At 50.7% G+C, this 23,101-nt stretch overlaps 8 protein-coding genes across 8 annotated transcripts; 4 read left to right on the top strand and 4 right to left on the bottom strand.

The window, feature by feature from the left end:
* Window positions 1-416: 416 nt before the first annotated feature.
* On the bottom strand, window positions 417-2,826 carry BO88DRAFT_378276 (uncharacterized protein; the record flags this gene model as incomplete). Its single annotated transcript, XM_025704437.1, has 6 exons — window positions 417-1,342; window positions 1,488-1,637; window positions 1,785-2,024; window positions 2,082-2,283; window positions 2,351-2,591; window positions 2,675-2,826. The coding sequence occupies 6 exons, from the start codon at window positions 2,824-2,826 to the stop codon at window positions 417-419; spliced, it is 1,911 nt and encodes a 636-aa protein (XP_025568522.1).
* Window positions 2,827-4,859: 2,033 nt separating this feature from the next.
* On the top strand, window positions 4,860-6,653 carry BO88DRAFT_329213 (ATP-binding protein; the record flags this gene model as incomplete). The annotated part of the gene is made up of 3 exons (XM_025702590.1): window positions 4,860-5,826; window positions 5,886-6,497; window positions 6,562-6,653. 3 exons carry the CDS (start codon window positions 4,860-4,862, stop codon window positions 6,651-6,653), a joined length of 1,671 nt encoding a protein of 556 aa, XP_025568521.1.
* Window positions 6,654-7,884: 1,231 nt separating this feature from the next.
* On the top strand, window positions 7,885-8,826 carry BO88DRAFT_20994 (uncharacterized protein). Its single transcript, XM_025701919.1, has 3 exons — window positions 7,885-8,383; window positions 8,432-8,511; window positions 8,566-8,826. Coding segments are annotated over exons 1-3 (546 nt in total). The 5' UTR covers window positions 7,885-7,919; the 3' UTR covers window positions 8,568-8,826.
* A 664-nt stretch (window positions 8,827-9,490) lies between these two features.
* On the top strand, window positions 9,491-9,931 carry BO88DRAFT_448530 (uncharacterized protein; the record flags this gene model as incomplete). Its single annotated transcript, XM_025710437.1, has 3 exons — window positions 9,491-9,707; window positions 9,767-9,828; window positions 9,911-9,931. 3 exons carry the CDS (start codon window positions 9,491-9,493, stop codon window positions 9,929-9,931), a joined length of 300 nt encoding a protein of 99 aa, XP_025568519.1.
* A 583-nt stretch (window positions 9,932-10,514) lies between these two features.
* BO88DRAFT_327724 (putative C6 finger domain protein) lies at window positions 10,515-12,107 on the top strand (the record flags this gene model as incomplete). Its single annotated transcript, XM_025702522.1, has 1 exon — window positions 10,515-12,107. The coding sequence occupies one exon, from the start codon at window positions 10,515-10,517 to the stop codon at window positions 12,105-12,107; it is 1,593 nt and encodes a 530-aa protein (XP_025568518.1).
* A 109-nt stretch (window positions 12,108-12,216) lies between these two features.
* BO88DRAFT_20945 (Rxt3-domain-containing protein) lies at window positions 12,217-15,285 on the bottom strand. Its single transcript, XM_025701915.1, has 2 exons — window positions 13,369-15,285; window positions 12,217-13,316 (listed from the first exon to the last, which is right to left on the bottom strand). The coding sequence occupies exons 1-2, from the start codon at window positions 15,000-15,002 to the stop codon at window positions 12,284-12,286; spliced, it is 2,667 nt and encodes an 888-aa protein (XP_025568517.1). The 5' UTR covers window positions 15,003-15,285; the 3' UTR covers window positions 12,217-12,283.
* BO88DRAFT_20935 (uncharacterized protein) lies at window positions 15,083-16,705 on the bottom strand. Its single transcript, XM_025701913.1, has 2 exons — window positions 16,123-16,705; window positions 15,083-15,294 (listed from the first exon to the last, which is right to left on the bottom strand). The coding sequence occupies exons 1-2, from the start codon at window positions 16,577-16,579 to the stop codon at window positions 15,164-15,166; spliced, it is 588 nt and encodes a 195-aa protein (XP_025568516.1). The 5' UTR covers window positions 16,580-16,705; the 3' UTR covers window positions 15,083-15,163.
* Window positions 16,706-18,661: 1,956 nt separating this feature from the next.
* BO88DRAFT_421089 (uncharacterized protein) lies at window positions 18,662-20,061 on the bottom strand (the record flags this gene model as incomplete). The annotated part of the gene is made up of 2 exons (XM_025708483.1): window positions 18,662-19,733; window positions 19,793-20,061. The coding sequence occupies 2 exons, from the start codon at window positions 20,059-20,061 to the stop codon at window positions 18,662-18,664; spliced, it is 1,341 nt and encodes a 446-aa protein (XP_025568515.1).
* Between the last annotated feature and the right edge of the window lie 3,040 nt (window positions 20,062-23,101).

Genomic DNA, 23,101 nt, shown 5'->3' with positions numbered 1-23,101 from the left:
GCGCTGGCTTAGTTAACGTTCTTCTGACGATCAATACCCTTTAGTAGCGCAGTTCTTTTGATTGGATGGGTCTGGCTGGCAGAGGGATGGTGCATTTTTTAAGGACTTATCATGGGGTGTCTGGCGTTGTACTTCATACTGTGTACTTTAGCTACAGAAAGATTAATTTACCGCATCGGTCTACATTGTGCTTGTTCCTAGAAAGACACTTTCGACAGTCATGCCGCATCGGCTCCCTATGCTATCGTGGTGAGGCAGCAGTTCCAGACGCCACTACGTAATCACAACATAGCGTGTGATTCTCAGGAGAGGAAGCCAAGAAACAGCGTTAGAGCATATATGCCCTTCCATCTTTCATGTCATCCAAGTGAAGCATACAGTCATGAATTCTCAGCCCGCCATCATCACATAGGTTGCTACCATTCATCATAATCATCATCATAACTTTCTGGTCTTGCAGTTCTAGACACCCCCTTCTTGGGTGTGAGTGGTGACGGAGACGGGGATCTGGAAAGTTGACGCTCTATCGCTCTGTTAGATATTCCCATGGGTATCAGGTTCCTCGAAGACAGAGTGACAATTCTAGACGGGTTCTCCTTGAACACCGGTAGCTCCTTCATTCTCCTGTTGCTTTTCATCGGGTTTGTCAGCATTATCTTGAATATAGGAATCAGTGACCGATCCTCCACCATGCATTGCAACCATTCCATTACAGTGGCTAGTTCTGCAAAAGTCTTGTCTTTGTCGAACCAAGAAATGGAGTCAATGATGCAGTACACTCTCGTGTCGGCTGGGAACTGAGGCACAAGCGAGTAGAGTGTGTCGCAGAGTGCGTTTAAGTCGTGCTCCTCGAGGTCTCTCAGGTAGTCCCGATTGTTGATGAACTTCAAATCTAGGATATTCATCTTGACCAGTTTCATCAAGAGTTGCATGATAATCGAACGGACTAGACCGTTCGGCCCGTGCCAGGGATCCAGGGGAGCGGTATGTAATCCACAGAAAAATTGGACAACCACGTCGTCAGGATGCACTTCGATCATGCTAGAGACCAAGGTGGCGCAAAATACTGATATTGCGGAAACCTTTGACAGGCCGGATGAATTGATGTTCGCGTCGACGAGAATCAAATCGGGGTGATGGTGGGTTACCCATCGGTGTAACCGTTCATGTCGCAGCAGCGATTGGACTTGGCCTTGAGTGGCTGCATTGAACCTACTCTTGTGCACGAGGGCTCGTCTGAAGTCTTCGTTTGGGTGCTGGAACATGCGTTTTATATCGAGTGGCTTGTCTTCAGTAGAGCTGGGCTGGACTATAATCTCACAGAAACGATTCATGCTGACCACTGCACCGCGTTTCCGTTTCTGACTGAGTTGTTCTTTCAGCATGGCGATCTTGGCATCTTTCTCTGTAAGAATATATGTCAGCTAGACAGGTGGCTCGGGTGATCTTTTTCACCCAGGTCCATACTAGTCTTCACATACTTTTACCCTCGAGAAGGAGCGTCATGAGTTGGTTCTTTAGACTTAGCGAGCCGTCTTCCAGGGCGCTCTCTCGCTTGGCGATCTTGCTCTTCGCCTCAATTTGCCCGATGATGAAGTTGCATAACTCTTGGTGTCTTCTTTCGCTATTCTCACTTTCTCTCTTCATGAAGGTTGTGTTTTCATCGATTCCCTTCTTCAGGCCCGTGGTTTCCGTGGTCATGTGCTCCATGCCAGTGCTGATTTGAGACACCAAGCCATGCACCTCGCCCACCTCGCAGCCCACACTCTCAAGCCTCACACCACTCTTCTCGATATCTGACCTTAGGATCTCCGTGTTGTTCTTCGTGGAGCTCACCTCCCACTGGATCATAGTAGTTCTCATGTTGGTATCCTGAGACACCACTGCTGTGCTCTCGATGACCTGGTCTCGAGCCATGCCAACAGCCCGCTCGAAATCCTTGGTGTGATCTACTACATTTTGCAAAATTGTATCAGGATCGGGTGCAGGTGTCTTATGCTTGAACTTAGGAATGAGCCTTCGCCCTTAGCCATGATCAGCAACTTTGACATTCCAGGGAATGATGTATGGTTGTCACTTACATGTGGATTTCTCCTGCGAGGTCAATAGTATCATGTCCTCGATAGAATCCACAACGGTCTGATAGAGATGTTCCGCGCAAACTGCGACTTCCTTGTTGGCTCGAAAGCTCGTTCGTGTTGGATCCGCTCGCATGAGGGCATTTCGCAATTCCGCGAACGTCTTGAAGATTTTGTTGCGTTTCTCTGCTGAGTGTTCAGCAAGCTAGCAAAGTGAGTCCCAGACCTTGTACAAGACTGAAGAGGATATACATAGAACATGTGAGACGAACCTTGAACACCACTGCAAGACCAGTTTTGACTACAGTAAGCCCATACGCGTCTGGTATGAGGGCGACCCACCCGTCGAGCATACTACTATAGTCGCCCATCTTGTACCATATCAAATGCCAAAGACTTTCCTTACGATTGCGGTATCGATCTTCTATGCCATTTATTTTCTCGCACAAGCCATCCCAGCTATCCCCCTGGACACGGATGCCCAGGACGGTGTCTATGTAGATCTTCAAAGCCCTTTCCAACTGTCTGATTGCTTTTATTAGATACACATCTGGAAATGCCTCAGGTTGACACAGCAAGAATCGAATGCAGCTTACAAGTAAGGCCGAAACTTCACATACTCCCCTCGTTCCAGGTCGAGCTTGGACGACCCTCCAAACCCGTCATGAGTCTTGTGAGCTTCTGAGTCGATGAACGTAGCAGTTGTCGCGACCTCTCTTCTGCTGGGACTTTCCCAGTTCAAGTCCATTTTGTTTGACCACACATAGATGGAGGACTGGACCGAATGGGATGCTGACTCCCTGATGACTGGTAGGTGATAATGGTGGGATGAGACTTGAGATAGCTCGTCCAGTACCGAGGAAGGAGAAACAGCCCTGCGTTTACTTGAGGGATGTCAACACAATGGCATTGTCAGAAGACAAACTGAACCGCTCGATCTACATATTAAAGGTATCGGCTAGACTCTATGAACACAGCCTCGTTGTTCGTCCCGCTTATCGCGGCGTTAAATGATATAATTGGGCTGGCAGCCCGAAAGCGAGCACTGTGGAGCATGCTCTCTGCGTTGATCACGCAGCTCCATCCGGAACGAGTATGGTCCTGTCAGCTCCACGATTTAGCTTGTTGATCACCAACACGTCAATCCGGTGCGACAGGTTCAGCTGTTCAGCTTAGCCCATTCTGAGAACGCTATGTGGTTTTGACCGCAAGTGAGGTGCGCCGATCATCGAGAGGAGCCGTGTTTTCAATCAAAGTCGGTTTCTTAGGGGCTCCACAAGCCATCTTCAAGAGATAACCTTTATTCGGGGGATCCTGGTTCAGCATGACAGCCAACATGCGGCTGCTTCTCCATTCTTTTCAACTACTAAAAGTTGGGCCAATTCTACGATCCCACCATCCCTACGATCCGCTAAGGAGAATCCATTCATAAGTTTCAGACAGCTGCCAGCCAGCTTCTTGCTGTTGCAAATTGACAAAACTGCTGGTGGATCAGTCGTCTACAAGCCTTATAGACAGTTTTAAGCAAAACGGTCCTCTTGTCCAGCTACAATCAGGGCCAATCCAGACAGTGACATTGTGCCGCCAGCCGTCGTCAAATCCACCGGCACCGAGGCCAGAAGTTCGGAGGAAAGTCCTTCCCACATGACGAGCCCTGTGGATATCGCTGTCGACTCGGGCAAAGATGACACACCGGCCGACACAATGGCCGCTTCACCAAACGGAGATGATAGTACGGCCGAGTCCGAAAACGAAGAAGAGTCGTGGGAAGATACGCTACAGAAAACGCCAAAGGTCATCGACGTCAAATGGGTTGATTTCGAACATTTCAAGAACTGTTATTCCCCAAGCGCAGGCTTAGAGATAATCCAAGTCCTACGAGGCCTCCCGCAAATCGATCACGAGGTTATGAAAGAAAAGAACACGCGACTGAAATATCCGAAGAAATTGAAAGGCAGGTTGTCCAAATCGATCGCAGATGCTGAGTCGAGCTGGATCCAGCGCGTTCGGATCCAATCGCCACCGATTCTTCTTCTGCTCTCGCGCTTGACTGGACATGGTGATTACTGGGCAATCAACAAACCGCGTGTATTCTTTCCACCCTTCCGAGCATTCTACTACTACCTGCCTCTGATGAAGGAGTGTCTGGGAATTCTCGAGGCAAAGTGGGCCAAACTCGAAGCGCAGGTAGACGGGGATCGAGGAGCCGCTACGAGGGCCGAGACCAAGGCCAACACTGAGATCGAACAAGCAAAGGCCCCAGAAGACTTGGACGGCGACACGGATGATGAATCAATTGCTGGTGACGATTCAGGATCCATAGATCCTGAAGAGGCCGTTGCCGGACAAATTGTGGACTCGGTCACTGGACTCAGGCATGTTCGGCGATATATCAAATTTGTGGAAGCAGAGATCGTGCCGCTCTGGAACCGCGCTGCCGGAACCAGTCAACGTAAAGTTCGCTTTCTCGACCTCTGGATGTTATTCCAACCCGGCGAGCTTCTCTATGTGCCCCCCAGGTCAGAATTCTCGCAGACATCGCAGATAGCCAAGTCTGCCAATGTCAAGATGTACCAAAGTGCCTGGAGGCTCTATACCATGGCACTGACACGGTTCGATGATTACTACCTCGATGACACGCGAGTAAATCCCGAAAGGGGATTGTCACTCTCTGTCTATCACATCGACTACAACGGGTCCTCATATGGACCGGTTCAACACGAGTTCAAAATCCCTGATTATGCTGGGGAGAGAGACATTACGACCCTCGAAGTCTATCCGATGCGTTTCGCGAAGGATTTTGAGGGGATGAAGAAGAGCCTTCAAGACCAGGGATCACAATTTCAAAATGTCGTGAGAGAGAGGCATCTCTACTACGACGGATGGACGCTCGTCCATGGACCAACCGCGGATCCTGACTCGGAACCTCGAATAGCCTCCGAGCACATCGACGGCGATGTGATAATTGACTTCCTCGAGGGATACAAGGCAGAGTCTTCTCTGAGTTCACCATCGTTTGACGGTTTAACCGTATCTGATGACCCTGACTGGCCGGTAGGAGATGATGATATCTCCATCCAGTATTGGCTGAATGGTTCGCGATCGAAACTTCTCGGGGAGATTGCGGAGATTACACAGCCAGGCGAATGGTTCGCCGAGTGGCTGAAAAAGCGCCTTCTAAAAGAGGACACATTTCTCAGGGCATGGGGAGCGGGAAGTGTGCCACAGCTTGAGGGAGACGACCTCGCACTCCTTCCACGCCGCGTCGTCGCGTATGTGTTCCGGGAGCGCAAGTTCGTTATGCTCGATATTGGCGGCCTAAAGAAGAAGGATCCCGCACCTCAGAACGTCTTCAAAGATCTGAAGATCGACCCGGATCACAAGCACATGGTCAGGTCACTGGTAGGAACGCATTTTGCGAAGCAAGAAATGCAGAAGCAGCGGCATAATCTCAGCTTGAATCAGGACCTCATTCGAGGGAAGGGCTCGGGGTTGGTCATTCTCCTACATGGCGTTCCTGGTGTGGGCAAAACAGCCACAGCTGAGGCTGTTGCTCAATCCAACAACAAGCCTCTCTTTGTCATCACATGCGGTGATCTTGGCTTTACCCCGAAAGAAGTCGACGCCTCTCTCAAGGAAATTTTTCGCCTGGCTCATCTTTGGGAATGTGTTTTGTTACTTGATGAGGCTGACGTCTTCTTGTCTCGCCGAGAGGTGAGTGATTTAGAGCGGAATGCCCTCGTCTCAGGTAAGAATCCAGTTGCTTTCATCCTAACACCCTCCCAGAACATACTAAACTTTCTCTAGTATTTCTTCGAGTCCTAGAGTACTACAGTGGCATTCTCTTCCTCACCACTAATCGGGTTGGAACGTTAGATGAAGCTTTCAAATCCCGCATCCACGTCAGCCTATACTACCCACCGCTGGACAAGAGTCAGACCCTGGCAATCTTCGATGTCAACATCCGAAAACTGAATGAAATCCAAGAGGCAAAGCAAAAGCTGCAAGATGATGGTCAATCCAGCGCCCTCAGAGAACCGGCGCTGGCAATCGATGGTGAGTCCATCATGGACTATGCAAAATGGCACTACGACACCCATGAGCAGAACGAGAGATGGAATGGTAGGCAGATCCGAAACGCATTCCAGATAGCGTACTCGCTTGCACATTACGAAATGGGGAGAATCTCACAGGACCAATGGGACGAGGATGCCGAACCGATTATCAAGAAGGCTAGCAACGGTCCCCTGGCAACACATACACTGAACTATCGGCAGTTCGTTCTTGTCGCCAAGACCATTGAAAAATTTGATGACTACCTCTACGATGCCATCGCCTGTACTGATATGGACCATGCTAGGGACAATGGCCTTCGAGCAGATGACCATGATCCCAACATGTACCACAGACCTGACTACCGTCCTCAGCTGCCGAGAACTCGGCGTCCGATTTATGCCCCTGCACCTCGTGCCTCACAGCAGAGATACGATCCGCCACGGCCTCATCAATCTAGGCGTGGCTACAGTGGCCAAGGTCTGGCGCAGCGGCCTCGACACCCAGGTGCCCCACGACTAGATCATCAACTTCCCGAGGATCCAGGTCTACAACCAAAACATCGGCCAAGGAATCTAGCGATACCGCCGAAGGAGAATGGCCGGCTTCAACCACGGCCCCATCCGTCGCAAATGAAATCCCGGTCTAGGCTAACGGGCATGCGACAAGATGATGATGATGATGATTACTCGGGATGGAGCACACATGAGACCCATACTGCCGCTACCCCAGATGATGCCTATTTTTCGGACGATATGGACGATAGGGATGATGAGTATGTTGATGGTCACGATCAAGATTATGATGATGGGTATGAGAGATATTAGGCTTGTGGAGCTCAATTCCACTTGTCTTGCCGCGACAACGAAACACATTCTACATCAAGAGTGACTATATGGGGGCTTACACAGACCTTTCCGATGAGATATACGATGATCCAGTATGTACTACCACTACCTTCTAATAGGAACCTCAGCCGTTACTAAAGCTGAGATGTAAAAATACACTAATGCCCTGCATTGTAGGCTTATCTATAAATAGGCTCGATTCAATCCAAGTCTTTATCAGATACCAATTAGTATTACGCTGCAATCCATGGAACTTGTGTCGGATGATACCTCGCACCTGATGACTATTACAAGCCGCTACGGTTTAAGCTTCTAGGCTCGTCTTTAGACCTCCCATTCATTCCATTTAGTATTTCTTCGAGCTAGATCCTGCCCGCTCGGACAACGGTCCCCGGTTTCTTGGTACTACTATATATAATGGTCTCGTCAAATCCCATCCACTCAATCTGTCATTTCGATGAACCGAGCTACTATGTCCTGAACATGCTAGCTTGAGTTTCCCTAAATCCTTCCTAGCATACATGCGGAGTTCTTCTACTGTTCCCGTGTTCGCCCACAATGTATACCAGTCACCATGAAATCATGTATAGCATCACCCCGCCGTGATTCCCCTCCAAAACCGCAAAAGACGTCAAAATCACAACTATCATGATTCCAAAATTTCTATACCCGTCGAGTGGTCACAATGAGCTCTACAGAAAAATCTGTCAACTATAAAGCTCGTCCGAATTTCAGTGAGTTTGCTCCAGAACTTCTCCTTCGACAACCACCTCGTTTATACTATTCCACACTCAACTCGACTTTACTACAACATTCTCACCGACACACTCTTTATTAATATTTATTCCTGATCGAACCTTGGCTTCGACTTTTACTTTATCATTTCAGCCAACAAACTACGCAACCTTACATTCCTATTAATCATCTCCTACCAACCACCATGCCTTCCTTCTCTTCTACCTTCTCCTCTATCTTCAAGTCCTCCAAGAAGAGGAATATTACCAACAAGAACTCCTCCGATATTGTGAAAATGTCATCCATTTCTAAGTCTTCTAATAAGAAGATCACTACTACTGCAGCCAGTAATGGCAGGAATATCAACAACGTGAATAATAATACCAACAAAAGCGACAATAAGATCGCCAAAGACAGCTACAACAATATGAACAATAAGACTTTCAACATGGCCGATAAGAGCCCTAACAACAACTATTACAATAATAAAATCTCCGCCACCACTACTACGAACGCCACCAACAACAAAAACAACATCGGCAATGACGACAATAAAACTGATAACAACATCGCCACCAACGATATCGAGCCAGTCGACCTCGGTATACCTCGCAGAGGCCAATATATTACCCGCGATGGCATCGACGTCGTGGCAGTCCTTGAGACTTGGTAAGCTCAGCTGACTCCTATAATAAACAGCTGGCTAATATACAACAGGCATCAAATCTACACCGGATGGCAGATCGTCTCTGCTGAGCTAGAGAGAAAGGAGAAGATGCGCCAACGTCGTCGGTTATGTGAGTATATAAATCCTTACATAGTAGCAGCGTAGTAAGCTAACTGCTGTGCAGAAACGGAGTTACCCGACAACACAGACAGCAGTCGAGGAGTTGATTGATTCTCGGAGATGGGTGAAACATATTAAGGGCCTGATTGGATGTTATTATATATGGGGATGCTATTTATCTAGTGTAGTAGGGATTTCTGTAGGTTTTCGTCCCCATGAGGGTTTTCCTGCAGACTTTTATACCTATCCACAAGGCAATGTGGTATGTGGTATAGAAGATAGAATTATAATCCTGAAAATAAATATAAATGATTTACAGCCTGCATCTTTGGGTTTGACTTGTGTTCGGCTTTATCTACCAGTAGTTCGAGGATACCTTTGTACATGTTGGGTTGAGTTCGCAGCCTCGACTGCAGCTTCGTCAATCGAGTTTCTCAAGCTAATGTATCAGTGCTCGTAGGTTCTGCAAATAAAAGGATTATCGAGGATATATATCTCAGCGCTATATGTATCTGTTAAAGTGCAATGAATATCGTAGTTTCTGTATCATAGCAATAAGGTCTGTAACACTACAGCCTTGCCATCACTTGTTTCACAGCTAACATATCAAACAAGGAGACAGAATATCCTAGAGTTGTATTAGATCCAAACCATTATAATATCACAACTTATATCTTGGAAGCCTGAGATAAAGCGCTTCTCTATTTATAGTGACAACCCGCATCGCCAAATGTCAAAGTCATCTACATCACAATCGCGACACATCTGACTCACCAGCAACAGCTTCACCCTGTCATGACATACTATGGCATCATCACAACGGGATCTCCTATTCCTCATCACTAATCTACATTCCTTTCCTCTCTTTTCCTTTACCATGATACTCTCTAACCCATCAAACCCACTACTTTATCCACATCAACCACAAACACATCTAACCCTCAATATACTAAACAACCACCTCGAACTCACCTTATACTCCCAACAAAATGAAGTACACAGACGGCCAAGTCACCCATTACTCCTCCCAGATCATCGATCTAGAAGCCAACAACCAGAGCCCATCCACGGAAAACATTCCCTTGTCGACGTATACCACTGCACCGACTCAGCCTTGTGACACTCCCTGGCCGGGAAGTACACAGGGCCAGACAACGGCTCAGGAGCAAACAAAGGCATTGGAAACGAGACCTACCGAATCATTTGGTAAGAAGCCCTCCTGATATTGAGTTATGCAAAAAAGATCATGCTAACAAGCATTCAAGGAGCCGCGGAATGCTGTGGGATCTGTTTCATGCTCTTTATGTACATCATCGGTTTTGCGTCTGTAGGCTTTATAATGTTTGGGATTTTCTATTGGGCCTTGTAGTGAGTATATACCCTTTTTGTGTGACTAACCGATGAAATAGAAACCGTTGCTGATGGTGTGATAGCGTGCCTATCTTTAGTACGATGTAACCAAGACGATGCTTAGGGGTGACTGTGTGGATGACTGATGATTGGGATGGAACAGACCGAGTGTTTGAGTTGCTTGAGGGGAGATGAATGACTTGCTGATATGTGTTTGTCTTGGTTTTGATTTAGCGGATTTGTCAGTTCGATTAGGGTTGGATTTGAGTGATTCGCTTTTGGAAGAGTCTTTTCTATGTGTTGGTCAGATGTTACTGTTATACTGGCTGTGAGATATTAGAGTATCTGCGAGGGAGATGTGAGAGTACTTGATTGATACCCAGGTTCCTTGTCAACGACTTCTACATTGATTATTGAAAAAGTTGACCAGAGAAGTAAGTATAACCACTAGTAAGCAGCATGTCTTTAATAGTAGGGATTGATATAACCTCACTCCATAGTCACATCTGAGCACCCACACCCACAACCTATACCCACCAACCACCAGCCCAGTATCCTCACCTCACTCCATCCCCAGCCCTACCACCATACCCTATACCCTTCCTCCCCTCCCATTTCCAACACCTACAACCCACCACCACTACCAAACACAACACCACCACAATGTCCCCCCCAACCCCGCTAAATCCTCCAACCCTCCAACAGCTCCTCACCCGCCTCGCCCTCGCAAAGCGCCTCTTTCTCAAACCGAAATCCAAACGGCGCCTCACACAACAAACCACCACCACCAAAAAGAAGCCCACAACTACCCCTCCCACGCGGGAATACTCCCTCCGCAAACGCCCTCCACCAGTCACCACTCCAACTACCATACTCACCTCCTGGCGCGACGAAGACGACAGCACCGACGACGACGACTACGATCCGCGAATCGAGCGAGCGTACCTAAGACGCAAGAAGCCAGCGAAGCGAGCCAAGACAGAGAACGGGAACTTGAGTCTCATTGTGAAGATCAAGATCAACATGGAGAGTGAAGCCGGGAAGGCTTTTCTGGATACGTTGGGGATGTATCAGGATGATGATAACGATCCGATAGTTGACGAAAAGAGAACTAAGATTATGGGGGATGAGGATATAGTTGAAGGAATGTCAATACCATCATCAGCGTGCAAGCCATGCATCGAAAAAGGGAGGTCATGTTCCATAACCAGTACACATCTCCTGAATGATCAAGAACCAGACACAGGGACAATGAAGTACCCATGCGAACAATGCATCCAAGACACTATCATCTGTGAACCCATGCCCACCCAACCCATACCTACAGTCCCCAATCCCTATACATCACCATCAACTACACCACCCCCAGAAACCCATCCTTCAATAATCCAAACCATAACAACAATAACCACCTCCCTCACCCACCCCATAACCCTAACCCCAACATCCCAAACCTGCTCCTTCTGCCCCTCCCTCCCCTACAGCCTCTTCGGACAGTACCAACCCCCGCGAACAATCTCCGTCTTACCGATCCTGCCCCGGGGGAATAAACTAGGAGATTACATGGAACTACATCCGCAATTATCTACTACTACTAGTATTATAACACGCATATGCGTGACATGTGCATTGGAACGATTGCGGATAATGCTTTGCGGTACACACACACCCACATTATCAACATCATCACTAGCACCATCTTCTGAATCTTCTTCTACATCAGAATCGAAATCAACATCTCAATCCATCTCATCACCAACAACCCACAAAATCCTCCCACTAAAAGGCTACGACCCCAACACATTCGACTTCGAAACCGCGTATAAAAACCTCGCTTCTTCATCATCATCTTTTCTGTCCTCAGCATGTTCACTACAACCTACCACCACTACTACTACTACTAACCCCTGGTGTTCTCTGTGTCCGCATCCTGCGTTTTATGGATGTGCGAGATTGCAGAGTAGGGATGTTTATCTGGAGGAAATCACTGAGCCTCAAGCAATGGGTGTTGGATGCGGGTTGTTGCTTTGTGAGCGGTGTGAGGTGTTGATGCGGATGTTTAAGGGAAGGGTGGAGGATGTGGTGAGGAGGAATGAGGAGGATGCGGTGAAGAATTATAGTACTACTGGTGATGGTGGGATTGGAGGGAGTAGGGCCGATGTGGGGTTTTTGTTAAAGGGGGAGTGGCTTTGGAGGGTGTTTATGGGGGAAGGGGATTGTCTTCTTCAACCTTTTGCTGGTTCTGGGAATAGATAGTATTAATGGATGCATCGATCAAAGGGCATTCGAATTAACTTGATTAAGCCAATATCCGTAGATTAAAGAGTTTCAGTTCGCCACGCCTCGCTAATACATAGAAAATTCCAACGCCGTCAGCTGCAGATACAGTCTTACTGCAGTCGTAACAATGAATTTCGAGAATTCGCACCAAGTCAAGACACCTGCATCGACTCTTGTCCCTCCAGCGGCTTCCGTCGGGGAATTTGCACCCCGTTTCGCAGCTGCTCCAATTTGATCACTCCCGGTCCTGTGCAGATCCGTCCGGTCTGCATCAGATTGCGCAGGCGTTTGCGCCGCGCCTCGCCACTACGCTCCTCACCACGCCCGACACCTTCATCTACCCACTCGACTCGCTGCACCTTGAAGCTCATGCCGTCATGCGAGCCCTCCCAGGCTCGCGACTTCAATCCGAACAACACGCTGGAGTCGTATCGCTCCAGCCGGGGGAGAATCAGCAGCGTAATATGCAGATCCTTGTTGTTTGGTGGCACTGGCGGCACCCGGGGTCGCTCGCCATCTTCCGCTCCAACATCTTGCGCCGTTTTAGGTGCATGCTGATACGTGTCCCTGATTTCCAGGTCCAGTAGATCTACATCCACGTCCTCACCCCAAGCACCGCGAATAAAGCCAGAGTGGATTGCCGCCGCAACAGGGTCCGAGTCGTCCGTATACACGCCCGTGCCCCAGAGGGCGCGACGCGCGCAGATCTCCTCGCGATGGCTGGTGTCGATGCGGAAACGCGGCACACGAATCGTAAACGTGCAGTTCTCCTTGCCTTCAAAGCGAGGCAATGGAAGAGGTGTAGTCGTGTAACCGAACTTGGCACTCTCCAAGGTTGCCTTCTCAGTGGGTGCGCCGATCCGGGGCGCATACAAGGTCGAGCCCAAGTGGTGTCGAGGGAGATGGGCGACGCTTGACAGGAGTGGTTCGATAGTAACCACCGTGCGAGGCTCGCGCATAGGTGTGACGGCCGTATTTCCGGCCGGTCGGGGAGCATGATGGTGGTGATGATGGTGATGGTGGTGGTGATGTCCAAGAGCCTGGGCTGCAGCCGATGCGCTGCCTTCCCCGGGGGTGGCCGTTCGATGGAAGAAATTTACCGAAGACAGGGGACGGCTAGAGCCAAGAGCGGCAGCAGCAGCAGCGGCAGCTTCTTCTTCTGGCTTATGGCGATGATGATGATGGCTGTGCACATTAGCATGGGTACTGCAAACCTGAAGAATAAGGAATAACGTACTGATGATGGTGGTGATGGAGATGTCGGCTCCGTCGACCGCGGGCACCCAGGGCGGCCGCCTCGCTCTCGGCGCGACCATCCTCGTCGCGCGACTTTCTCGATCGCTTCCCATTCGCTGAGCTAGGTCGAGCAATCTTGGGATCATCTGTCTCCCCATTACTGGACCGACCAGCCGCACTGTCGCGTTTGAACGGGCTCGGGGCCATGGGAGTCGAAGGACCACTGCCACCAGTGGTAGCAGTAACCCCTCCCACACCACTTCCAATCCCGGAGAAAACTCGGCCAAGCTCATTCTTGATTCCGGCCTCGCCCGCGGGACCCAGGATCTGAGCCTGGGCACCCTGCACCGCTTGGGGCAGCGGCGATGCGCGCCCCCCTCGCTTCGCATCCAATCCAACCCCGAGAAGGTTACGATGCGCCATGAGTTCATCACTTCCTTTGCGTCGCTGGTCATCCGACGACGCGGAGTGAACTGCCGAGGGTGGGCCAGCGGACGAGGTGGGCGGAAAGGCGCGAGTCTCGGTCTGCAGTTTGCTGAGGTATGGCTGATCGTGTGACGGAGGGGGCGGCTGATTGGGAGGGGGATGGACGGAAAGCGAGGGCTGTCGTGACCCTCCGAGCTGGGAGCCCAAAGACTTGGTGTAGCTCTGAATAGCGCCAAAGCCAAAACCGGCGCCCGCCTCCGGGACGGAAAACCGTTTCGTCTCAGGCGACGGGGGCTGGGACCGGCCCAAGTCCCAGGCAGACGCGCCTTGTTGGCGATGCGCTGCAGCCTCCCGGTCCCCGTAAGGCGGCCCGTACCGCGATGGAGGGTGAGACGCGGCCTTGGTTTCAGCCTCGTGCGCCATCGCACGTTCTCGTTCACGATGGGCCTGTTCCTCCGCGTGTCGTTCCGCATACAGGCCTCCGTATCGGTGATGCTGGGCCTCATGGCCCATATATGATGCCGCTCGCTGATGCGCACTGGCAAATGGACCCTCTCCGGGCCCGGCCACGGCGGCAGGCCGTGACAGCGGACTATATCCAGTGGTGCGAGGCGGCGGTTCGAGGTGCTGCGGCTGGCTGTTGGGACGAGGGGCAGGTCCGCTGAAACTTAAGCGGCGTGGTTCGTTATACGGGGCTTCGGCGGACGATATTTGGGGCGAGGGATGGGTGGAGCTGGGCTTGTCGGGATACTGCGACGATGGCGGGCCGCGGGACAAGCCACCGAATTTAGCCTGTTCTGTCATGGGCTGGGGAACACCGCCGGAGCCGGATCGGTATGGACGTGACGGCTGGTTCTTCGCAAAGGTCTTTTCGGGTGTCTGGGAGCGTCGGAAACCTGGGTATTCGAGCGGAGACGGACGCGCTGGCGCGGTCGGCGGGGACATGGCACCGGGGGCCGACGGTGGGTGGGCGTTCCCGTACGGGGCGGACGAGACTGGAAGACGCGAAAAGATGGACGAAGAGCCTACATCCCGGCCTGGTCGGTCAGCGTCCGAGCCTAGCATGGACGATATCGACATGCTGCTCCCTGGACGGTGATGAGCCGGGTTGCTGGGAGGCTCACGCGACAAGAAGGGAGTGGACAGGGACGGAGCATTTCCCGTTTGGCCTCTGGAGGGATAGTGTTGGGGTGGTGAGGGAGGAGGCATACGTCGCGGCCCTAATGGCGGCGCAGCGGACTGCTCTTGGACACCTATGATAAGGGAAAAGTCGGAGTTAGCCAATATGTCCGATCAGCATAAACAACAGATACACTGCAAGAGAGAACAAGTGTGGTTGCAGCAAGCAAGATAGCATGGACATCAGGGAATTATTGCGCGAGTCCAACGATCTGCGACTCACCAGGGAACGCGGGACTGCCACTGCTGCCCAAGGACCTCCGGCGACCCTGGTCATGCGACGGGGGAGGATTCATGTCGCATGCAAAGGGGGAGAAGGGAGCTATAAAGGACCGCGACAATCAGGAAAGGGACAGATAAGAGTTCAACCGGGAGGATAGTAGGAACAGGAAAGGTAAGCAAGCGGCAGGGGGGAAAAGAAAGCCCGAGGGGGCGAAAAGAGAGGGAAGGGAGATGGGAGTGAAGGAGGGAGGAAGATGACGATGGCAGCAGCTGATGGGCGGCGAAGGAAGAAAGAATGGCGCGCGACAAGCAAAGCGAGTTCCGAACTGGGGCAGAACCCGTGACTCTGGGCCTGGACGAGCTCATGTCCGACGCTAGTCCCACTTGGGAAGCGATGCCCTGGCATCCCAAGCTAGCCCGGATCGGGTATAGCGCTCCCGAGGCTTCCTGGGCTGGAAGTCGATCAGGCGCCACAGACGCGCCGACTGCACCGCCCCTGATTGGCTCGCACTGCCGGGCACAAAGTTTGGGTTCCTTGTCGGAATCTGGCAGTGACGCTGGGATTGTAGTACGGATAAACAAATGCTGCAGCCGCGCCACACTGCACCCTCGCAGATGGCTAGACTCCGATCAGAGGAGTTTTTTCTTCTTCTTTGCATCCCCCCAGTTCGGACAGCTTCTGCTCCTTCTCGCATCTTACTTGCTTCTAGTCATGCCCCCAGTGGTCCGGTCATCGCGACGCGATTATGGTCTGACACTCCCGCATACCGGGCTCGTAGTCACATCCCAACATGGATAGAATATAAGAAAACAAAAGACCCAAAAAAAGGAGAGAACTGCACCGTAGCAGAGGATTATTTGGGGGTTATCGGGCAATTTAACATAACTTGAAGCGATATCATATCCAAAGAAAATGCAAGTTGCCTACCTTCACGATATACCACCCGACGTTCGGGCTTGTTGATGTGACTAACCGGGTAATGAGGGTCTGGACGATGTTCAGGCTCTCGATTGCCCCCGGGAAGACTCTGCTCTTTCAGCGAGACATGGCTCGCTGCTGATGTGTGATACCCATTGCTCTCTGTTCGATATGCCGCATAGGCGTTCTCATGGGCGTATGAGACGGGGGGCACGGAGGTAGGGACCGAGGAGGGCGGGTAACTGTAGGTTGGGGTGATACCGGATCGAGGCATCTCGGGCTCGCGGCGATGGAAATGGTCATAAAACATGCGTGGTGAGGAAGGGTGTGATGGTGGTGGAGGCCCGTAGGCGCGAGCTGGCGGCGCGGGGGGCGCAGCACGAGGGTCGTGGGCGACGACGCCCAACATGGACGGGTGCGTATGGTATGGATGATGAGGATGGTGTTTCTGAAAATCCATCATCATCTTCAGGGGAGGGGTGGATTGGGACGAATGGGGATTGCTGGCAGCATGAACGTTTTTGATTGATTGACTGGGGGGAAGGAAAGAATTGGGTTGGGGTTCGGGCGCGGATGGTTGTCAGTCAGTCAGTCAGTTAAGGTAAGGTCGCGAAATGGCGGTAAAAGTTGAGTTTAATCGACCCCGAACGGGAGAGTGGGGAAGGAAGAAGAAAAACAGAACACGGAGATCTTCAGTCGGATCTGGTAGCCGTTTCAATTCAACCGGTGATAAGGGGAGGGGAGGATATAGAGGGCAAGTGGAGGAAGGGGATGGAGGAATGGATATGAGAAATGGAACTAGAAGCAGCTCCGAAAGCTTTGTGGATGGAGGGAGGAGAGAAAGGATGGAAGCACGCAGCGAAAAGCAGGAGAAGGGGAGGGAGAGAAAGAGGAAAAGACGAGTGGAGAGAGAGAGGAAGAGAGAGCGAGAGAGCGAGGGAACGGGAAAGGAAGAGAATTAGGGAAAAACGGTGAGCGACGGAGCCAGGGAAACGGCGCAAGAGTTCCCTGTGAGGACACATCGGAGGGCTTTCAGGCCAATCAAGCGCATGCAAAAGAGCTGCTAGTCGGATCGATTTCAATCAGACGAAGCAGAAAGCAGAAAAGGACGAGCTCTCGACTTGAGTGTGTCGGAGAGGCTGCAAATCCAAGTTGGCCCGATGGGGCCGTCGTGGGAAAGCGGGGAAACCTGGGTGGATCCCTCCTTACAATTAATTCCTTGGGACTTCCAACATACTTCTTCCTATCTGAACAATTTCCTCCATTATTTTTATTAGTGTTCGATACATCACGGTTACAACTCTTTCAATTACTTACTACTTACTAACGATGCCCAATCCTTCAACCTGGCCACTCCCCCCCCCCTCTCCACCCGATCGCTGCCCGTTGGCATCCATGCCATGCAGCCCGGCGACGTGTCATGCGTCCTTCCAGTGGATAATCTACTTAGGCGGGTGGGTAACAAAAAAATACACTCACATTTTATTATTATTATTCTCCCCCAGATGTGCAGAATTCCTCACGGACATTCAAGTATGAAGGCGACCTCCAGCATAACACAGACAAATTGAAAACAATTTTTAGAGATAAGGGGAAAAGGGGAACTAGTAACTAAAAGTATTACTATCCCTACAACAATGACTGGCTAGTGTTTTTCGTTCCCTCCGCCTCAACCCGGCTAGCGACACACAATATACCAAGTATAGTAGCACTATACTTGTACACCCGTGCAGCCCGAAAGGCATGCTGCTGCTGCTGCGACCTGCAGGATGGATTGGCACCCTGAAAGTATCAAGCATGGAGTACAGGCGCAGCAAGCAGCAGCAGCAGCAGCAGCAGCAGCCATGACTAATGACAGCAAGAAGTGCCTCTTTTTTCCCCACCCTGCAATGTCTGAACCTGCCGATCCTGACCGATGTGACCCTCCTTTCTTATTCCTCGGTCAGCACTATCAAGTAACGTATCTAGTTATACTATTAATTTTTTTTCGATCGGATCTCATACACTGTTGTCGCATTTAGAGGGTTGTAGGTTGAGAAAAAGAAAATGGTAGTACTAATGAGAACAAAGGAGGTCGGGGGATTTCCAAGTCACTATACACTCGTAGTAATTACAGAGTACTACGGGATACTTAAGATAAGGATATCTATATGCAGAATGGGTAGCATAGTATACCATAACTGCTACTAGTCCACACCCCTCGGACGTGTCAGCGTACATTCTTCGGCTTCATCAATCATCCAGTCAATCTTGGCTCTGGATGATTGTAATGCTTAGATACCTGCCAAGGCATGTACTATGAGATCGATGGCATTCCCCACATTACTGATGATTTAAAGTCAAGCTCCCCTTGCATACCCCTTCTTTCACTTCGTTCATGTGGTCGGTGTCATCGCCACTCTGACCACACCATGTAACAGACTTGCCTGGCACACTACTTGGTCTGGAGCATTTACTGACGGAACAGATCTAATGTGCAGTACTGGGTATCATTTGCATTAAAAGCACTAATCATTATCATAGAAAATTTCAGCCTCACGGGACACAATTACTTGCCCCATGTCCTGGGAGGATGCAGCGGGTGGCTGGCGGCCGGAACGGTCCCCCGCGACCCGATGCTGAAGAATCGCCGCCAGCCCCGGCTAGCACACCCTGTCCAGTCCACCTCAATGAGATCGGCCCCCTCGTTCACCAAGATACGCCAGATAATGCGGCGCATCCCTTCCGAGTGGCACGGTATGCCTTCGTACCGAGCCAGCAACCCCTTTTGATGCGCGGTTTGCACTTGACTCTGAATCCTTTCGATCTGCTGTCGAGAAAATCGCCCGCGATGAGGCGATCCGATGATCTCGGCAAAGTTGACGGAGGCACTGTACATTTGGAGCGCCTTGATCAGAGATGGATCTTCGTCGGAGCGAGGAAAGGTCCCCGGTAAGCTCTGGTCAGAAAATTCCATTTCGTCTTCCGTCGAGGTCTGGACAGCAGCAGACTCTTCGATTTCTGTTACGACTGATTCATCCAAGAAGATAAAGACGCTCTCATGGTCGATGGAAAGACCATCAAGGTCCACTTGCTCTCGACCTGTCAGAACAACTGTAATAGGCCCTGGGACAACCTGCGTCCCGTTTCGGTGGGTAAGATACCCACGTTCGCTGAGAAGCGCCAGTTCAGATAAGAGACGAGGCCACACGTTGTCTGCAGAGGACCGGATCTCCAAGTACAATTTGAATTGTATTGAATCCTGTCCAAACAGTCCTGTCGCGACCATGGAGTCGTGGTCAGGCTGAGCTTTAGATAAGCTCATAGCATCAAAGTGGTTCAATAGTGGCTCCAGATACACCTTGCGCAGCGTGGACTCGTTCCTGAGGCTCGACCATGAAGAGCCTACAAGAAGGTCATCGTCCTGTAGCCAGATATCGGCCTTGACTCCAGTACAGCCCGCCGCAAGGGAGTACTGAATGGAATCTGCATGGGCTCGTGGGTTATAGGATATACAAGCAGCTGGCTGGCCTTCAAACTCCACAGGCCAATGAATAAATCCCGATTGTGCTTTGTACTGCTCGTGTAGGAAAAGATAGGAGACGCCGTATGGCAAGAGCGAGAGAAATTGAATCGCCACTCTAGAAGTGAGTTAGTAAGCCCTAATCGCATGCCAATCGGCAGCTGGTAGAAGACGTACAAGAACATCAAGAACAGACAGATCAGAGTAAGCGCGCGATCACTCCATCTCTTGGTCACTGCGGCACAGCATTTCCGAAGTACCCAAAGTACACCGGGACAACATTCCGTGGGATGAGAGCGCAACGGATGGTCCTCAAGCAGCACCCACGAATAGGCATCGTACTCGTCAGCACCGAGCAGGGGCTGGGTGCTACTCGCATCGCGGACGTTGAGGTGGGTTGTGGCGGCCATTTGGCGGTCCCAAGTCGCCCGCCCGACCTGCTGCATCTAGAAGGGGGGTGGTGGAAGGCGATCGACGGGTAGATAGCAGAGAACCCCGGACGGGGAGGTCGATGCGGTGAGTGAGGAGCAGGAGGGACGAGGATGGTCGGATTTAAAAGGGGGCAAAGCGTGACACGAGGGCAGGCCCAGACAGCAAGAGATCCATGGTCCTGTGCGACGTTGGGAGGGCAGAGTTAAGTAACATGCCGACGAGCACACGAGATGGAGAAAGTGGATGGGGATGGGGATGATGATGATGTATAGCTCCAGAGCACGCCATTGTCGGCGGCGATGGTTCGGATGTCAGGGAGAAGCACCTCATGGAGATCCCGTCTGCGGTGAAGGGAACACGTCGGTCATGCCCATCATCTTGACTTTCTGACTATTGCTCCGACTGCAGCTGATCTGCAACCTCACTGGCTGAAAAACAGTCCTTGCATTCAATGCATCGATTGCCATTGTATTCCACGCTTCTTCCAGGGGCATGCTCATATGTTTGTGGTTGAAGAATAGTAGACATAGAAGCATAGAAAGCATCAAGTCTGGGCAACTCGCGGAGCCCCGTTCCGAATATTCGCACCTCTCGTCTTGCGTGAGTTTAATTCAGAAGACCCCATTTATCTTGCGACTAGTGGCACTCCTACGGTAGCACCAGCTCCAATGGGCGGACGGACCATCCAATCAAGATGATCCTATCCCCTCTCCCTCATGACGATCATCATCACCCATTGGTGCATCGGTGTGATGCAATCGGATGACTTATTGGGTGCTGCATGCCAATCCCGGCAATTGCAGGCCGGCTTCACTTTGTTCATTCGTATCTTCATCAACGCCCCTCTTTTATCGCATGCTTGCACTGTCCATGGAAACTCGAAGACGAGACTAACAGCCGGTTCCTTTGCTGAAGCCGAACCCCGATCACGTCCAGCAGTACCGGAAGCGGGCCAGGCACAGTAATGGGCATACTTTTTCCTTCAGATCATTAAACTAAAGCCGCCGTCGTGTGTTAGCGTCGGGTTAATCACCCAGCATTGTTCAAAGGTATGATGCCACTAGCTGCCAAAGAGAGGGAACGCGTCCCAGCTCCCGACCGTGAAAAGGTGTGTGCCACAACGGTCGGTCTGTTGCTAATAAGGATTGGATGGTGATCACGTAGGAAAATTCGGTCGCAAATGATAAGATGATAAGCTAGAAGAACAATTTTCGCAGGGCCTCACGACTCTGGTCAACGGAGACAAGAAGATAGTCAGCGATCAAAGTTCGATCAGCGCGTCTGGTGCGGACCCAATCCAACAATGGGTTGTTCACGTTTAGCCCAACAGAACCGAGAGTTTGAATTTTGAAGCGATCCTTAAACCAATAGTTTAAGGTGTTCGCTCGATATGGATATATCGGCCCAGTTATCCGACTTGAACGATCTGCCTTTTGAGCCAGACTTTGGAGGTCTAAGCTTAGCAAAAGTCCCAACCCCCGGGCCAGCGCCACGACTTCCTCTATGGCTCGCGAATCTATGAAGCCGCAATCATCCAGGGACAACTTGATGACCGTAAAGCACTTCACGGGGCGCTACCGAGGCCGGATGAACGCAATCGGATAGGAGAAGATGGAGGGCATATTCTTCTTACCCCGTCAAACGTGTCGCGCTCTGGACTTAGATTATCAATCATCTCCGGTTATGCAGCGATACGGTATGCGTCTATCGCCCCATTTGGTTCGTTGAAGTCGTCATGCTGCTTGCCAGTAACAGATATAGTAGACAATTTTAAGTCGGGACTTCATTCAAGGCAGTGGGCTCGAGCGTCACTCGATACAAGTCCTTAGTACTTTCCTTATAATCAGCCGGGAAGATGCATACTGCGGGTTCCCCTCAGACAGATAATACAGCCGAGTCAGCTAACCCCATGGTCTGGGCAACTTATATCTTCTCAGTAATCTCCCTGCAAATCTACACACAACTTCGCTTTGTACATGCTAGTGCGAGTAGCGGTTTCGTGCGAAGATCTCATGCGGTCGGTTGGCAAGTATGTATAGATCTGTTAAATCCGTGGATGTCTAACGGCAACTTAAGATGAATCGGGACTCACATCACGAACCGCTCATTACTCGGGGCTATTTGACCAACAACATAGGCTCTTGAGCACAGTCTCATTTCTTCCAACATGACTCCATGGGCTTCATCGCGTATCGTTCTAAAATCAGCGTAGGATTTCTGGAAGTCTCTCGTTCCACATCTAGTCGAGAAAAGGTGTTTTTTGGGCATTATTCTGCAGCGTGTTTTTCTCCATAAGGTCTTTCTTAGAGCCGAAGCTGCGGTTCGGATAAACTCTCCCTTGGAAGTGTCCTGGTCTCAAATTCTTCGGCTGTAAGCATCAAGACGGTTCGTATGTTCTAGTCCACGTCAACAAAGCGGCATGCCACCAGCCAGGCACTTCGCCAATAGGTGAACTGCTGATCTAGGGCATTAATCCCCTGCATGATAGACGATTGATTCCGTACAGCTGTGACCCAGTCAATAAATGCGATTGCTTTTTCCACGACACGGGATCATGCAGAAACATGCTTGCTTTTCCACGAGAGACGTCAAAATTGACGTAAGACCCATCTTCTGCAAGCGCTTCGATACATAAGAGATCAATCAGAGCACTAAAAGCCGATGATTAGAAAGCGGGAGTTTTGGTCAACTCGGGACTGACAGCTCCATGGCTTCAGGAGTCTTCTAGAGAGAAAAAAACCTGTAAATATGAGAAGGCCGTGGTTTGTCCCATTTGCAGCGTCATGTGAGCGTAGCAGACTATCAGTAGACTTGCTTTCGCCATCACTGCCCACTCCTACTCCTGCAGGTTTCAGACGCTCCCTGGATTCTCGATTCTAATGCCCCTCTGTCTTTCAATATTACGATGCAATGCCTTGCAGATTGGGTTTTGATCTTATTGATAAAGACGGAAACAGATGGGTGTTGTCTTGGGACGGCTCCTATAATGGCCTGCAGGTCGGAAGGGCAATTGACGAGGCACAACTGGGTTTTGCAAGCATCACGAGCATTGCT

Source organism: Aspergillus vadensis (genome assembly GCF_003184925.1).
Source record: "Aspergillus vadensis CBS 113365 unplaced genomic scaffold BO88scaffold_1, whole genome shotgun sequence".
Lineage (NCBI taxonomy): Eukaryota > Fungi > Ascomycota > Eurotiomycetes > Eurotiales > Aspergillaceae > Aspergillus > Aspergillus vadensis.
The sequence above is the reverse complement of the archived record's forward strand: the minus strand, read 5'-3'. Positions and strand labels throughout refer to the sequence as shown.

Excerpts from the sequence above, each read along its gene's own strand:
- BO88DRAFT_20935 (XM_025701913.1), bottom strand. The coding sequence starts at position 16,579 with ATGATGATGGATTTTCAGAAACACCATCCTCATCATCCATACCATACG. Across the intron at positions 15,295-16,122 it reads TCGGGTGGTATATCGTGAAG|CTCCCTTCTCCCCCTTTGCA; the intron begins GTAGGCAACTTG and ends GGTCCTTTATAG.
- BO88DRAFT_20994 (XM_025701919.1), top strand. The coding sequence starts at position 7,920 with ATGCCTTCCTTCTCTTCTACCTTCTCCTCTATCTTCAAGTCCTCCAAG. Across the intron at positions 8,384-8,431 it reads GTGGCAGTCCTTGAGACTTG|GCATCAAATCTACACCGGAT; the intron begins GTAAGCTCAGCT and ends AATATACAACAG.
- BO88DRAFT_20945 (XM_025701915.1), bottom strand. The coding sequence starts at position 15,002 with ATGCCTCCTCCCTCACCACCCCAACACTATCCCTCCAGAGGCCAAACG. Across the intron at positions 13,317-13,368 it reads CTCCATCACCACCATCATCA|CCATCATCATCATCGCCATA; the intron begins GTACGTTATTCC and ends TAATGTGCACAG.